Consider the following 18,156-nt stretch of genomic DNA (forward strand, 5'->3'; position numbering starts at 1 on the left):
AACTAAACAGCTCAGAAAGGACGTTCACCATCTTGTGATGGCCGTTTCTGAATTCTCCTTGCTCCAGGAACGTTCTGTATTTGTGCCAAGTCCTGACAGCAAGGGCAGAACGGCAGCGGCTCAACGCGCGCTAACTGCCTGCCCTTAAACCCCATCCCAGATGTTCCCAGTGCCCGAGGTGAGATGCCCCCGTGCACAGGCGTTTACCGGCTGTCCCGCGGAGGCCCCGGGCGGGGGCACGGCCGTGGAGCTGGGCTGGCTGCTGGGAGCCACCAGGGCGAAGGCGTCGTCCAGCAGCGAGTGCATGGTCTGCCGCGCCTCCTCGATGGACGGCTGCGGGGGCACGTACTGCGACAGCGCCTGCTGCGACACCTGCGACGGCAGCCCCGCCAGCCTGCCCGCCTCCGCCGGCGGCTCCGGAGGCAGGTCTGGGTCGGACTGGGGAGACAGAGCCGAGGTGAAGGGCACCACAGAGAACATCTAACCGGCTTCCGAGCCCCTGTGGGCCTTCAGTCTGAGCGACGCCGTCTTGGCCAGAACCACGGCATCTGCCCTTTACCCTCCCCGCTTCTGCATGTATATGCATAACACCAGCCCAAATACATCATTCAGTGTGATCTGAATCTCAGGTAAGGCAGCAGAGCTTTGTGCAGCTATATATATATAGCTTTTACTCAGCTGTAACAGAAATCTTGTGGTTTGCAAGCACGTTAAGGAAGTCATGAAGAGAGCATTTCTCTACTCAGAAAAAAACCCCAATCAGCGCTGTCTATATCTTTGACTTCTTTGCAGCTTTTGCAGCTCTAAGAAATTAATTGCCTTTAGTTTCTAACTCACCACACCAACAGTAACATTAAACAATTATCACCTCCCAGAAAGGAAGCTGTTAGGGAACTAAGTGGTCACCTGCATGGAACTTGAACCTGGGTGCATCACCTGAATGGGATTCATGTAAGTGCTTCATTGCAGCAATACCTTAGGCATGCATCATAATTACTAGCTGGGATCTTACCACATGGGCATATTGTTCATCAGTGAGTGGAAATTAAAGGAGCTTTACAGCAGCAGACTTATTATCAGAGCTCATTCTTACCACTGCATGCAGACTGCAAAATCAGTTGTCAAGAAGCACAAGCCTTTATCAGGAACTTAGCATTCTGAGCAGTCTCACTGCAGACGCCAAAGGGGCTGAGCCTGCTGTGTGCCATGTCTTAATTAAACAGCTTCAGATGATAATTCATTCTGCTGCAGCAGGACATTAAAATCACAGTCATGTTTGAAGGCAAAGGGAAACTGCATAGATCGACATCAGAGTCACCTGACCGCATATGCAGCCAACAGTGAAATTCTTAATATTATTAAACCATCTTGAAAGATAAGAACCGTCCAGGGGCTTCCAATATTAGAATCTGGCTACATGAAATCTGCTTGAAAGTGGTTAAAGATGCCTAAGTACTGTTTGTGACATGGATACGATTGAACAGAAGTATTCCCCAGCGTCCTTTTTTAAGATGTGAAACAAAATTAATTTTCAAGACATTGTACTAGAATTGTTTCAAGTTACTGTCATACAAAGATGTGTTTCTCTGTCATTAATAATTAATTCCTGCATTTGAAAGATGAGATGATTTCTCACAAAATTTCCACTCTGTAAGAGCAAAGGATGAAATTTTCTGTAATATATGAATATGTAACATTCAGCAAATTGGGCTAGAGTGAAACTATGTTCAAGATATTGTGGAACATGTCAAGCACACTTTCATGTGCATAACACAGTGGCATTAATGAAAACGAGGCTTTGGTTCTTGGCCTCTGTAGTATCAAGGAATACTTGGCAGAATTTTACTTCTTAATAATAACAGATGACAGACTGTCAACGTAATCCTTATTTCACTTTGATTTACATGCTAACTACAGGACTAAACTAACCATTTCATATGGACCATGAACAGAAGGCCAAAAACCTGTCCATGTCACAACTGTCATCATTATCAGAACATTCCTGCCATTCAAGAGACATACATACAATATAAGCAGAATTATTGACTCCTGGAGGCCTTTTGTACGTCCCATCACTGTCAGTTGTGATTAACCTGTCCTTTTCAGCATCGATTGGACTCCCATTTATCTGATGGCGACGGCGCTGCTTGGGAGAACGTTTTGCACGAGAACTAAATAGGCAAAAACCAAAAAAAAACAGAGAGAGAGAGACAAAGGTAATCACATTTATTTTTGAAATTTTTCTTCTCATCCCACTTGGGGTTGAACTCCTCCAAAACATTCTTGCCTTAGCCCCATTTCTCTTCCCTTTCCCAGTTCTCCATGCTCGTCTCAAATCTCTCTCCTCAAGCTTCTCTGAATAACTCTCATTGGCAACTCTCCAAAACACCCCATTCTGCCCTTAAATTCTCTCCAGAGTCACCTCCCTGCTCCATTCCCCTGTCCAAATTGCCTGTGCTTGCTACAGAGGGTTTAACCCCACCAGGCAAACCAGCTGAGGAACACACACCATGGGAGAAAAGCTACTTTCCATCAGTGCAGAAACACCCCAGTGCTCCAGGAACAAAGGTCCTGTATTCATAAACCTGAAACAGAACCCAGGGAAAACTTTCTCTGCAAATACAAGGCCAGGAAGGCAGATCTGTGAGGCTGACAGATGTGCCTTATAACCTTTTATGCATCCCCTCTGGGTAATTTCATTGATTTGTGAACTTGCCTTTAATATTCAGCATCTTCATCCTTTTTAGGTTGCTCAAAGATTTTCCTTATTTTCCATATTCCCCTCCTCCACTCCTGCTTTCTAAAAATATTATGACTTGCTGGTTATATTACTTGCATGTTTCCTCTCTAGTACTGATTTTGCAGTTTTGATCCCTCTACACCACACAAGAATTACTCAAACAAACAGCAGAGCAAATACTAAATTGTTTTAAGACTGTTTTCATACATTTGGGCTTATTTATCAATAATTCACTGCTGAGAACTCGTAAAAAATAATTTGAAATCAAAACACATGAAATAAATGAAAGTGTTTAGAACAAGCTAATCCTTTTCACCTACATAACTCAAATTCAACTAGTGATCAAAATGATTTTAAGCTCTGACAGGTGAGAAGTACAGCTGTGATGTAGTTTGGGCACTACTCAAAGAAAATTGTTCGTTCCACCTTTGAAATCCTTACCTCTTCCTGGGCTCGATGAAGACAGTAGGCACACTGCCTCCAGGGTCCAAGATCTTGTCAATCTGCATCTGTGCCTTGCGATATATCCTGTGCTGCTCTTTGGAGTCAACCACCACCACGTCATCCACCACTGGAAACTCATAGTGCCCTTTCCGCTTGGCGCGGAGGCGGATCTTATTGCGGTGATGCTCGATCTCCGATTTATGCCTCAGGGCTGTTTGTATCTTAAGGAAGGAGAAGAAAAAGAGAAAAAAAGACAAAAAAAAAAAAAAAAGAGGAATGTTTTTCCAGTTGTGTATTTTTCAAACTGGATTTTGCTGCGCTTCTGTAAACCTCTCCTCCCTACCTCCCTGCCTGCCCCTGCCTCCCTCCTCCAAATCTCTGAAGGACTCAAATAAGTCACACAATTTATGAGGCACACTTTCCTTCCTGGATATTCTGCGGTGACCCCATTGTCTCCCCAGGTAGATGCACTATTATACACAACACGATTGCCAGCACAGCAGGTGCAATTAGGGGGAAGTGGCAGTTTGTTAACAAAAAGCAGGAGGAACACAAAATAAACTCCTGCTGTCTGCCAGACGTAACACCACTCTGAAAAAATAAGACTAACCAGTCTGTAGTCAGCTACGCTAGGCAAGCAGACAGGTATCAACAGTCTTAAAATCTGCCACCCTTCCCCTTTAAGGACCTTCATCACGTAAGAAGCAAGAACTTCAAAAGCCAACTGAGCTCATAACTCAGTGCCTCTGCTGTGCATGAGAAGCTGCCATATTGTTGGGGAAGATGAATCAGGCAAACTTTATAAATATGATTGCTTAGCAAAGATTCTAAAAATATGAAACCTATAATCGGGATAGAAATGAAAGCTGACTTTGAGTTGTAGGATACTGAGTCTTCGTTACTATAGAACCTGAAAACAATTGTCTAGCTAGCTGAAGGAGAATCCCTTTGGATTGAACAATACCTTTCTGCTGGCTGAGGGATCCAAAGGTCAATGTAGCAAAACAGAAGTCTAAAAGAGTAGTTTTTAGAGTTTAAAACATAACACAGTATGGTAATGTAGTAGTTCTTATAGGCTGTATGTAGATTCTATAGGATTTTGTGTCTTGTGTTCGTTGGTCATTGAAAATTAGAATATTCATCACAAAAGGACATATAATGTATTGTAACAAAGATCTCGCTCTCTTAACTCTCTTAACTCTTACTCTTACCTCTCCTCTTAACTCTTACCCTTCCTGTTCCCCCTATTCTCTCTCTCCTGCTCTCTCCCCCCTGCCCTTTGCTCTCTCACTCCCTTCTCTCTCAGCTCTCACCCTGCTGTTCTCTCTCCCTCTCTCTTTGGGACTCCCCTCCAGCCCAGGCTGGTGGCTGAAGGCAAGGCCCTTTTACCCACGGCCCTGCAATAAACCCACATGTTCTAGAATATACAGACTGGCAGAATTCCTTGTCCCAGCCGTCCGCGGATTCACCTACACCATATGCTATGCAGGAACACAGCAGAAACACAAGAGCCCACGTACCCAGATGAACACAGCACTACCAGGTCTACAGCACCTTGGAGGCTGAATTTTCAGGCCTCTCTCCTACTTTTTTTCAAATGTCATCATGGAGTGTACCTCATTATTTGGGAAAAGCTGTTGTAACATCCCACTTTGTATGTCTGGGCCCAAAACCCACTGAAATAATTCTTATCACTGGTAAGCACATGAGCACCAGATAAGGTAGCAACAACTGCTCTGCCTGTGCTTCGACTAGTTCTGGAACACACCTGCATCAGCAAACTAAGAACCAAATAAAAACTAATTTTTGTGTATTCTCTCACGATGATTAAAAAAAAAAAAAAAGCATATATAGGACACAAGTTAGACTTGTTCTTTATGTTTCTAGTTAGAATCATATGTCTTCTGCCCAGACAGACAGATTCCTGTTTTGTGGCTCCTCTTGCCTCTGTATCCTAGATCTATATATTTGCTTCTGTTCAGTAAGGTACTGAGAGTCACGGATTCTTAACAAAGTTCAGTTACAGGTTTGAGTAACCTTCCACTCTAAATTACGAAAAAATGTCATTTTACACCCAGTACCAAACCAGGATGCAAGTAGGTGCTACTGTCAGGCAGCGTATGATCTGCTTTTACAGTGCATCACCTCTCCTCATGACCCAAACATTCTCATGCTCTGCTTACATTAGCACAAGCCTCAGAGAAAGCAGGAATTTTTTTATGTTTCCTGTCAGGTAAACACATTAGAAGTTGAAAGCAGTTAACTGGGCTGCAAATTCACACCCCAGAATGTTTTGGGGTAATTTCTTTTTATAACCAACATCCTGAGTTCTGAAAAGTAAAAGAATAGTGTAGAATGAAAACCAAAGTGGGCCATATGTTCCAGTTCTCATACATTAATTAGCACAACTATCGTTAAGTCATGTCCTGCTGACTAACAAAAGGATGCTAACACAAAGGTATCCTAACCATCAAACCCTCTGTGCTTAAATTCTGGTTTAGGCATCTCTTAAAAACAGGTCAGAAAATTTCTCTGGATGGAAATAGGATTATTCCTGTAATAACCTGCCAAGATTTAACTCCTCAGGAATTTACAAGGAACTCCTGATAACAAGAAACTGGATACTTTTCACTTCCCCCTCGGCTAGACATACAATCCTCCAGAAACATTCAAAAAAGCACTTCCAAAAATACCTCTTTGTTAATTTTGTTGGTCTCCGCGACTCGGTCGGAGAGCACCGAGTTCTGAACGGGAGGAGCTGCCATGGGCTGCATGGCAATCAGCTGGATCTTGCTTGGCACCCGTCTGCTGGCATCCGAGGAACGGGACATCCTGTCCACATGCTCAAAGATAGAGGCTGAGGAGTGCTGCTCGTTTCCACTGCTGGTCTGAGGAGGCCCTAAAGCAGGAGAACCAACGCAGAGTGAGGCAACGCTGCCAGGGTTATCACAGTCAAATGTTGAGTGCTACAGATGCTGTGCTACAAAACTGTACCCTGAGTTCCATCTGTGTCTGATGTGCCCTACAGGCCTTCCAGCTGACTCACATTTAGTGGACAAGTTTACCCCGTGGTTGGTAAATGATAAACATTTCCCCATTTTATTTCCAGAAGGTGAGCTGTCATTCTTTATTTCTGTAAATCAAGCTCTTGGCACTTGCAAAGCCCCAAAATCTCAATCTACTTTGTTCCATAAAAAGCTGTTTAAGTACATTCTGCTAATGATTCCTCTTACCAGTACTTAAGGAGATGCAAATTGCACAAATGGGGGTTCAAAGAGCAATGAAAGATGTCTCAATGCAAAATGCATTTCTTAAGTGATAGGAGTAACACAGGAACAAACAAAAAGCCCCTTAGAAATCCCCACAAAACACAAAGAATTTTACAGACATTTTACTGATTGAGGCCTCTAAATCAGGTTTTTTCCTCTGTGACAGGATAAATAGTTCACATAATAAGAAGTCAACTGCATAAATACTGCCACGTTTCAACTGTTAAAGAGGCTAAACCAACTCAAACACAATCAGCAAAAGACACTAGGAAAACCAGGATGCATGAAAATACACCCCAGGTCCTGCCAACAGTGAATTATTTCAATAGAAATGGGTCATCCCCCTCAAAAGACTTGAAATCTACAGGATCACCCCAGTGATTTGCAGTTAAGCACAGATTTAATTTTTTTTTTTCTGAATCAGACCTAAATCAGAAACTGTTATGCAGATGAGGCTTGCAAAAGCTACTGAAAACTTTCAAAACCTTTTGTCTTATGCAGGTGATAAAGCCACACATTCTCAAGCTGCTTTTCACCATGAAACACAAGCAATGAGAGATGAAGACTTGTGACTCTCCTTATGAAGGAACACAACAGTGTTGAGGGACAGAGTCCCACATCCTTCCACTGACTTCTGGTTAGGGGATGTGGTTGTTAATATTCAAATCAGGAGGAAAATCTCAATTGTTGATCAACATGATCCAGCTACAACAGACAGGAAGGGAAATAAAATAGTCGCTGCTGTGACCCTGTTGCAGCAAGTGCTGGTGACACAGGACAGAGTTCAGAAGAGGAGTGACTCCTATCTTCTGCAGGAGGTTACAGCAGATGACCTGCTCCTTTGCTCCCTCCTCCAGCACAAGGGAGCAGGAGAAGAAAGCAATTGTGTATTTTATTATATTCTCAGCATACTACTTCTGGGCTGGAAAGCAGTCTGGCCACAAGTTAAGCAAAATACCTATTCCTATTTCTCAAACTTGACCAAAGCATTGTCAAACATACACGTTTATAGAAGGCACATCTTATCATTTATAAATGTGATTTCTCTAAGTGCTCTTAAAAAAGAAGGTAAACAGCTCCCTCCAAGACCTCTGTGTCCCAATGTTTTGCAAGACAGAGAACCTAAAGGAAACATATCCATCTCTCTTCTGTAGTTACTTGTATCACCTTGACCACTTGTCACCTTCACAGCCCCATCTTCATGCATCTCTCAGAAGTGTGCAAGCACTGCTTGTCACAGAGAGGGGCACAAAATGTATTAAGGAGTTAGTGCGGATCAGTAGAAATCAGTTAGTGTACTCAGTAGAAATCTGAACTTCTGCAGCCATCTTCCCCACACAGTAATAATTTTTTCCTCACCTTTTCACTCTATCAGCTGTTCCCAAGCAGACTGACCTCCAGCATAAAATTTTAAAGAACATTTTTGTATTACTTGGTTAGTGAGGTCCAATATTTTCAATTACACTGAGCATTCACTCTGAATCTTTATCACTTCATCCATAATTTTCCCTTGTACACACAAACAAGTGCTTGGCAGGGGCCTCTTAGCTGAAGGGATTCTTAAACTCATTTTGTAAAACAGAAGTCCCACCAACAAATTTTGGTAAGACTCTATAGTAACATCATGTGGTACTCCTTTTTCCAGAAAAGATACACACAAAACCCCCTCATCAGCTGCATCTGACCTTTAAATCCTCTCTGTATGCCTGCACTCAATGTGTCTATAAAGACAAACCAAGATGGAAGTGCAGAAAAAAAAGGAAAAGTCAGGAACAGCTTAACACTGTATAAATACAACAAAAGGAGAAATGGTTTCTAACTCAACACGTGAACAAGGTCCTGTAGAAGTTTTAACAGAGAGAATAAGCCTAATTTATCTCATTTTGAAGTTCCTATATTACACTATTATTCACATTCAGAAAGCCTCCCTTATAAAACTATGGGAAGAATGAAAATTTGATTTCAGGACAATTCAGCTGAGGCTAAAAAAAAAATAATGCAGACGTACTAAATACCCCAATACTGGTCAGATCATGTGTTAACAACTAGTCCATACAGGTCACGTGCCAGGATCAGTGTTCATCACTGCTCCCTGATTGAACTGAAATGTCAGGAAGCTGTGATTTCATATGAAAACCCATACAGCTGGAGACAGAGAAATGCCACTGCTTCCTGTGCCCTCAAGAGACACAGCAGCCAAGGTGCATGAGGCCTCATCTAAAATCAGATTAATCAATGGCATTCTCCAACCCATCCACTGGTACAGAAGGATGGACAGAGGGCTGCCTGCTATGGTCCGTGCTATCAGAGGACACAGTCCTTATTTGATCACTAGATGATAAAAAATATTATACCGTATCAAAGGCAGCATCAGCTTTCTCCCACCCTGTGTTTCCCATGTCTCAATCCTGGCAGAGAAAACACTGGTTCACAACAAAACACTTGTGTTTCTTTGCAGGTAGCTCGTCTTTTTCTTGGGCTTCCAGTAAAGACACTAATTCAAATATTATCTCCAACTTGTTTATAAAAAGCTGGTTTCAGGACCAACAGCTGCCTTAGTTTTGCTTCTTTCAGTGATGTTTTCCTCAATAATTTGAAAGAATTGGGAGGGAAAAAATTAGAAAACTGTGCAGAATTACTGTAATTTGTGTTACTGAGACTTTTTTAATATTTCAAAAGCAATTTATTTTCTTAAGACTCAGAAGTCAAACTCTTCCATCCTTCAGACATATAATAGCAGCTACCCCAAACAGCCCTATTCATATTTGTACTCAACTACCAGCTCTGGTTACTTACCCACTCTGTTTGCTCCTGACAACATAAAGGAAAAAGAAGAGACAACACAGTAATTATGACAAATAATTCAGCTAGAATGGCAAGTGGGGAAAAAAAAGTCCACAGCAGTAAGATGATTGCATTTACTTTTGAATGAAACCCATGAACTTGGACCAAACTGCCAAATCTCAGCTGCACAAAAAGGGAACTGAATCTTCCATTTAGTAGAGAGCTCTCTGCAGACAGTGCCTCCAATTCTGAATGCTAAAAATAGTCCCTATGATTTGCAAACTGGAGACACCAAATGCTGAAAAAACAGTGCATTTTACCCAGTAAGGGCATGATAGATAGAAAGGATGCATTTTACACAGTCTCCTTGCTGCCTTTATCAGGTAATTCAGATGCAGCAACATGAAACATTTCTATACCAAAAGGAAATGTGAAAAGTAACATCAAGTTTTAAGGCAGACAGAAAATGAAGAGATGGATTTGGAGTTCCCAGGTAAGAAGAAATGGGACAACACTAAAACAGAGCAACAGAACTCAAGTCAAATAGGCTGGAAGAACTCAAACCCTTCTGAGATGTTTTCCCATTTTTTCAAATATATAAATATATATATTTTAGAGTACCTCCGAGAAAAATAGTGGCACTTTAAACTGGAAGCAAAATGGTTCTTTATAAAAAAACACCAGTGTTATTAACATAGTAGCACTGAATTTTGATTGTTCTAATGTACAATCATGCCAGCATTTTGATAGTTGATTTACAACTTATTTGTAAAACTTTTACCTCTCTGGTGATTTTTTTTTTAATATCACTTTTTCAAAGTTCCTGTTACAGACACACTCTCGTGGTCTGAAGTGCTGCTGTGACCTCTACTGCCCAGGTAACTGTCTGCAACTCTGCCACCATGACACACACAATTAGGGTTTTGCTGGCGGTGTGTGTGGCACAAAAGGAGGCAAGATTCATTCCTGCTAAGCCATTTGTTTCAAAGGCTTGCTGGAATGAAAGGGATGTATAGCTCTAAACCAAATATGAAGTTATTTTCTGCGGCAAGAAGCAGAAAAAACAGCCAAAGGTGAGTTTAGAAAAGTTACAGCAGCAGAGTAAAGCACTAGAGGACACAAGGAGGAGGTAAAAAGGTAACAAACCCTTCTTCACTGCTCTTCGTGGCTTGCCCTCGTTTGCAGCAGTTGATGGTCTTGCACTTTCCTCTCCTGTCTCTCTCCCACTGGATTGTTCACTTGCCGTGGATTCAGCATCTGACGGCGAAATTCTGCCACAAACGTTGCAAAACAAACAAATCAACAGGCAGCACAAGTTTGCAAGGGGGAATAAATCTCCCACACAAAGAATTGTGTGCTAAAATATCTCGTGAAGTCTGCTAAAATTTTCCTCAGTTTAACGTAATGCATTTTCATAGCTAGATATTCATTGCCACGATGTTACCGTTGTTGTGTGTGAAAAATGACTGCAACACAATTCACGTGTGACCATATGATTAAGTAACCTTTCCTTTAAAATACACTACAAGAAAAAGCTCTGCCTTTGAAAGTAGCAATTTACCTCTCAAAAAGAAAATTATTATATTAGGAATGTGAAACCCACATAGGTAACTAACATTCAGCCTTACTAACTTGTTGTTCTCTTGCTAACAATACGAATCTATGTAAATATTTTCCTGCCTAGTCAAATGTAAGGCCATTCAAAAATGTTTCTTTTATGTATTTGTGCCATGCAGTCACCAGATTCTTAAGAACATTTGTTCTCTAAAAACTACCATCTCAGTGCTCACAGCTTTTGTAGGCCATATAGAAAAAAAAAATTACCATGATTTTCTCCAACAAAATACTTCAGCTGTAAAATTATTCTGATAGTATAAAAATAGAAAAAAATACAGGGCCTACACCACTGCCTGACACCAAAGCCTGTCTTTTCACATGGGATCAGCTTTTGTGATAGTGTCTCTAGTGAGCATTTTGTCCTGTGAACACTCTTCTTTTCTGGGAGGGAGTTAATCATGGAGAGTGTGCACATGTCTGTGCATTAACCTCATTAGTGCAGGATTTGCTTGGGCTAGATGGGTATCTGAACTGGCTTTTGGCTAAATATCAACCTGCCCAGAGCTCACACACTAAGATAACTATATGCAGCCTGACAAGTCCATTGAAGTTAAATCTACTCCTTGCAGCTCTGAATTCAATTCCCTTTTTCTCCTCCCTAAACAATGCCCTGATCTGCAGGACTGTAATACTAATGTCACTTCCCAATTAAAAAAAATAATACCAGGGACAAGAGGATAAATGGTCCTCAATGAGCTTAGAGATCTGCATCACTGCCTCTTTTTCTATGGGGGGAGGGTGTGCAGAGCTATCATCTCCATCCCCTTTGTCCTGGTTCAGCAGAGTATGAGGCTGGAGTTCTGTGCCCAGATCTCCTACAGACTTTGTTTCAACTCGTTGTGCTCTGCATTTCCCTTCATACTCTTTTCTCAGCGTATCCAAATTATCACCAAGTATAATTACAGGAACATAAATAGTGTTGAGTCAACATCAGCCATTTCTTCTAAGAGCTGAGGGGTATGCAGTTGTATGCTCTCAAGACAAAAGAACAGGTCCAACTCTTAGCTGGAGCCTGGGGATGCTGAGCTTTCTGAACTCAGCTGTTCTTGTTTGTTGTTCCTTACAGCTATGGAACGTGTACTCACATCACCACTAGATTTCCTGGCATGTAACACACAATCCTGAGCTGAACTGTGATGAACTGAGTTTTGTATTTCCTCATGAAACATCCAGCAGCTAAACCCAACACAGCACAGTATGATACCATTTCACATCTCAACTTCTGCCTCGGGGAATAAATGTTTCAGATTGCAAGCTGCCATGGGCACATCAGCATGGCAGGGAGATGATGGCAACATCTCCAAGCCTAAAAGAAGATTTGTTCTTAAGGGACTAGGAGGGGGAAGAGACAAATTCTCTTTTGAACACATTTCAAGTGTCTGAACTGCAGGTCAGTCACTCTCACCTCTGTGCCTGTAGGGTCAGGGAGCAGATTGTCCTGGAAACTATGCTAGGGCACACGAAAAATAAGGGGCTTGGTGACAGCCAACATGCCTTCACTAAGGGCAAATCACACCTCAATCACTTGGTGGCCTTCTACAAAGGGATCATGGCATATTATTAGAATGTTGGCTTCTGGAATTTCACCTGCCTAATTTTCTGAATTATTCTAGATGAAATACAGCAGCAACCTCAAATTTAAAACTTATTTCTAATGCTTATCTGCATAGAAATATAGATCCCTTCCCCCATGTATCATCTCTGTCCTAGGCCACGTCTAAGCTTTGTAAAAGAAACACAGAAACACTTGTCTTTCAGATTTATATTACTTTGTTGTAGTTTATGTAAGCTACACCAAAACTAGTATGGCTCATTTTTCTTCCACTATTTTCCAGTTTTGCCCACCTTCCACTCTGCCACTGACAGCCTTCTACTTACAAGGACTGTAGGGAGTTAGGAAGACAGGCTCAGCACCTGGAAGGGGGAAACTGAGCTCTATGAAGCCCACATGGGGAAGTCAAAGCAAGATCTTAAGACAACTGGGGCTTTAGAGGCAGCACAGAGGGCTGAACAGAGGAGCAAGCTGTGCTGCAGAGACCTGCAACTCAGTCAGAATTACCACAGTTTCTTTCTCAGCTCAACCAAGCCTTGATTGTTTGCCTCTTTTTTCCCCTCCCACTGTGCACTATCACATAGTATAAGCACAGGGACTGCAGAGCTGGAGACAAAGAAGTCTTGAGAGTGAGGGAGAGGAAGAAGAATTACTGGAGAGTGTAGTTCAGAGAGGGTCTTCTCAGAGTGCCATTTATTTCCCCACATGTTACCTTCCACAATTTTTTTTTTGTGCACAGATCCATCTCTAACGCACAGCTTTGTTACACCATTTATCCTACAAACACAATCTTTTTCCAGCAAGGGACAGTCACATCAAGTGATCACTGGAAAAGGATGCCATTGCTGATGGTTGGCAGACCCTTCTCCATTTGCACAGATGTGAATTACCATTTCTTTTTCTGTATAAGGCTGACTTGCCATGAGACCCCCCAGATAATCATAAATAACATTTCTGCACCTTTCCTGAATTTTGGAACTACGGCTTCATTTTGGAAATCCTGACTCTTCATATATGTATTGATCAGTATTAATGTGATTGAAACACATCACTCTTCGTCAGTGGCTTTCATTTGTTTTTAACCACCCACTGGCTTATTAGCTAGAGATCACAAAGAGACTGCACTGGAAAACATAGACTTGGTGTTTCCAGTGAACGAGCAGTGACTTGACTCCAGTCAGCTCAGCAGTGTCTTCAATATCCCTCTTAACTGGGTATGTTCCCTTAAAAAGAAAAATGAACACTAAATTCTCACAACCTTGTACTAATGAGCAGTGAGGTGTAACAGTGCTGGCTCACTAGAAAATGCAAGTTCCAGAGCTCTGGAACAGTCCTTTCCACTGAAACTGCCCTAAAGTACAGTGATAGCTGGCCCTTAATAAACTGCTGTCTACTACAATTTGTTTTTATCTCTGTGAACTGACCTCCCCCGGTGCCGAACAGTCTTTGAAGGCTTTGTGGAAGTCTTGGATTTGGGGCTGGGCACATCTCCGTTCTCAGATGGGGTAGTATCCTTAATGGGTCCTGGTAAAGGAGCTGGCTCATGGATAATCAGGACATCATCTTTATTGTGCTGGCCCAGATGCTGCTTAGCAAAATCAAAGCCTTTCACGCTGGGGGCTTGTAGCTGTGAGAACAGAACAAAGACAAGAAACAGGAACAGAAAGTGACAATGAGTACAAAGGCTTTGGTTCAGATCTGCAAACAATGACCACCGAGAGGACAGTCAGGCTGGGGTAGTCTCAGGAGTGAACACATGAGTGCCAGGGAAAAGAAAAAGAAACTCTCCACAATTCTGTCCCCTTACTGAAGTACATGATACACAGTTGAAAATTCCAAATCAATAAATCTGGTTAAAAAATAGACTTCTGCTGCTGCCATTATTTTTTATTGCTATTTCTTTAGATTTAATAGTTGTATGAGGAGTTTTTTGTGTACTTGTGAGTGCAAGGCTGTAGACACCTGTTTGCAGTCTGAAATGGCTACCACCACCAGGTCATATTTCCATTTCTTCCAGCCAAAATGGATGCAGGATTTAAAGTAATTTGATTAATGTCACTGTTGATCTTTCTCATTTTGAGCTCCCCAAATCTGGGAGTGCTTGTACAAACACCTAGTTCATCTGATGAAAGATAAACACTCTGCACATCTGAGTTATACAACTACTTGTCAGCCAGTACTGATGCTGCCAGAAAAACCCCTGAAAATCTCTTAGAAATTTCATATTGAACAGACAGAAAAATATACAAAAGGCTTTGGAATTTAGAGAAATTATCCTAAAGATCTTATTCAATGGGCATCTTGCTTGACAAAGACACAGAATTCGGCCTTTTACTTCGATAACTGTATTTATTTTAAAAAACCTTATCAATGACTTGATTCACACTTAATCAAGGCTCCAAGTTTCAAGCTCTCTCCTGATTTTTTGGGGGCTTTGAAGTAATTAGAAAATCTGAAGAACTAATTAAGAGTAAGTTTTCCTTCAAACCCCACTCAATTTTATGCAATTTGGAAGTTGAAAGCAGAAAAAAACCATTGACAACTCCAGTTTTTGAAGCACGTGCACACACGACCTGCTGCACACCACACACACAAAATCCCCTGCGTGTTCCTAGAGCTGATTTCCTGCAAAGTGAAGCATGTGCTGGAGTGCATTTATGGGTGTGTCAGGTTCCAGATGTTGAAATGGACCCCCTTTCATAAAGCTTGGCATGGCAACACAGCTAACTGCACACGGACTCGTCTGATAGCATGCCAAAGATAAGCTTGCCTAAGGAATATTCTGAAATAATCTCTTCAAAATATTTTCTCAGTAAGCAAACATTTTCCAAATGGTTCTTAGGAAGGGTGAAACAGTCGAATAAGCTGCCTGTTTAAGCCAGTAGATGGCAATAAAAGCTCTTCTGTAAAATCCAACAGTTGATCTGCTCAGGTTTTGGAGTTAATTTCTCACAAAATGAGTAAGCTTATTATTTGACCAGATCTGGACGTCTGCTATGTCCATTTTTCCTGGGCTTTACAACAGTTCCCTTCAATTCAGCATTATGAGTGATTCAGTTATTGAATTTATGCAAATAACTGTAACCACTGATTCCAAAAGGCACTGGGGTGCTATACTAGGTGAAGGGGTAACTGTGTCTCCTTTTTTGGGAGTCACTGTCATCTACTGAAGCCTTCCTGAAATTTTCCCCCCTTCAGATGTCAAACATTTCTCTTCAGAATCTTGCTTACTTAACAAAACCTCTCCGCTAAAACCCTCCAAAAATCCACACCCTCTGCCCCAAACACTTTGAAGACAAACTTTTCACTTCTGCTGTGTTCAGAATTATCAGGCCAGGTTGCACCACTTTGATTATCAAACTTCTTAGTTCCCCACCTATGTCTATTCTCCCAGAAGATATTCCTCTGTATGACACTCTTCCTTTGAACCTTCGGTGGCTTCCCTTCTTCTAAGCCTTTCACACTCCCCCTCCTGCCTGCACAGCCCTGCTGCTGCTCCCTGATAATCTACTTCCCTACATTCCCCTCTCCAGCCCCCTTAGCTCCAAAAACCATCTCCTCACCATGTGCTAGGCACAATTCTTCCACAAAAAAACTCTACCCCCAAAAACCATCTCCTCACCATGTGCTAGGCACAATTCTTCCACAAAAAAACTCTACCCTTTTCTCATCAACCTGCAGAGTTACTACTGCTCTTTGAAAAGTGTGATGGGTGGGGTGAGGAAGGACAACTGAAGACAAACAGTCCGGGAATACTGCAGTTTCCAGCATGGTTCTCCTAAGATTGCTGCATGTCAGAAGCATGACCTTCAACCTATCTTAGAATCGCTCCAGCAGACTGAGTTTGTAAACCTGTTTGGGAGTAAAAAAACCATACAAAAATATTTTTTTTTTATCTTTTAACTTTGAAAAGTCTTATCCAACGTAACCTTTTATCTAAGCACAGTCACGGGAACAGATAGATTGATATGTACATTCACATGTGCCACAGCACATGTACCTACAAATGTTTATCCGCAGACAGACCACACAGCAGCTAAACGAAAAGGCTGTTAAGTGCTGCCAAGACCAGCACTCACACTGTAAGGAATGGCAGCTAAGATTATTTGAAACAACCACAACTGGATCCTCTCACACACAGGCATTGCAATAAAGTCTGGAGTGAGAACATCATCAATTCAGTTCTTCCACAGGAACCCTCTTGCTCTCTCCCACTCTGCTGGATCTCTGGCAGAGACAAAGCCTTCTGCTCTTAGTCAAAGTTGGGCAGAATGTAAGAATGTTATTTGCAAAAGCAGGATCTCCATCTCATTTCATGCAGAAGCTGGCAAACACACATTGAAAAGAGAAGGGGATGCAAGGTGGGTCTTTCACTCGTGTAAGTTCACAGATATGGTGGCTAAGATTTTAGGGTTTCATGGACACTTGCTGGCCAACCTCAGCTCTCACCACCCCGGGCACCACAGAACCTACAGCTCTATTTTCCTTAAGCTGGAGCCAGGTAAGCTCCTCAGCTGGTCTTACTTCTCCTTGATAGGCAGAACCATTCTCTCTGCCCCACTTTGTTGCCTCTCCTTCTTCCTGCCAGGGCCACTTTAGAGCATCCAAGAACCCAAGGCCCATCAGTCTTTACACTTCTAACACCTACTGTCACAACAAGCTCTGTATAACCTGAGAGACAAAAAAATCCTCTCAGCTTTATGGTACAGCTCTACAGACTTTGTAAGCACAGAACTGGCGTAATCCTCTGCAATTTAACTGTTAAATCTCTAACAAGTCCCCACGCAAACATTTTCCTAAAGTTTTAAAAGTTGAGCCAGAAACTGGCAGTTCCTCACAGAATCAGCAAAAGCATTTCCCTCATACCAAACAATCTTCTTGTTCTCTTTCCTTCCACACCCTACACCCTCCTAAGGCTCAGAACTTCTCCACAACAATTTTTAAAATTTAGAGCATTTTATTTCTTCTTAATCTTGTTCTTGGGAAAACAAACTCTTGTTCTCAGCTTAAAAAACAGTTTCAGTATGAAACCGATACTTGAATGGAAACGGCCTGAATGCTTCAAGTCTTTTGGAGTTCTGTACAGCCAAACATTTCTAGAGATCTCCTTCTAAAAAATCTTTAGTTGGCACTTCCAGCTCCAGCCAATACAGGGGCTGTGTGCACATGTGTATGAATGAAAAAACATGACAGAAAAATGTGACAATACATACATATAACACATGATGCATGACTGAATATGAAAAGATGGCCCTCAAAAACGATAAGATCACTTATTAAAAGTAGAATTATTTGAAAAATAGAAATACTAATTGGATTACTACTGTAGAAATAACATTGACATAAGGCTGCTTTGCTTTCTTAAAAACACAATCTATGCTTCTCATACCTTTCCTTGTAGACCATGGCAACATTATGGCTCTTAACTGAGAAATGACAGCAGCCAAAATCCACATTTTCAGTAAGAAGTGTCTGAAGGACACTGAACCACAACTCTGCTTTCTTGAAGACCAGACAGTCAGACCACTGACTCAGTGAAATGAATGGTGTTACTCTCGACTGAAGGTGTTTCCAACCTTTTTTTAGAAATTTCTGTGTGCCACCTGCTGAATTATTTCCTTTTTTTTTTTTTTTTTTTTTTTTTTTTTTAATATCAAGTTATATAACAGGTTGCATCACCTCAGCCCATCTTGGGACTGGTAATCAGGATACATGTGTGGATCAGTCATCTACTACTCATATATTAATCA

The 18,156-nt window shown here is 41.7% G+C and overlaps 1 protein-coding gene across 1 annotated transcript in view; it reads right to left on the reverse strand.

Moving 5' to 3' along the window:
• The window catches only part of KIAA1549 (KIAA1549 ortholog), a 73,703-nt gene that overhangs the window by 12,837 nt on the left and 42,710 nt on the right, over positions 1-18,156 (reverse strand). The window contains exons 10-15 of the mRNA XM_066319774.1: positions 13,831-14,033; positions 10,384-10,508; positions 5,878-6,083; positions 3,182-3,405; positions 2,027-2,171; positions 208-438 (exon numbers count right to left, since the gene is read on the reverse strand). Of these exons, the coding sequence (XP_066175871.1) occupies positions 208-438; positions 2,027-2,171; positions 3,182-3,405; positions 5,878-6,083; positions 10,384-10,508; positions 13,831-14,033 (1,134 nt within the window). The remainder of the gene's footprint in view (positions 1-207; positions 439-2,026; positions 2,172-3,181; positions 3,406-5,877; positions 6,084-10,383; positions 10,509-13,830; positions 14,034-18,156) is intronic.

This window comes from Sylvia atricapilla, chromosome 5, assembly GCF_009819655.1.
Source record: "Sylvia atricapilla isolate bSylAtr1 chromosome 5, bSylAtr1.pri, whole genome shotgun sequence".
NCBI classification, from domain to species: Eukaryota; Metazoa; Chordata; class Aves; order Passeriformes; family Sylviidae; genus Sylvia; species Sylvia atricapilla.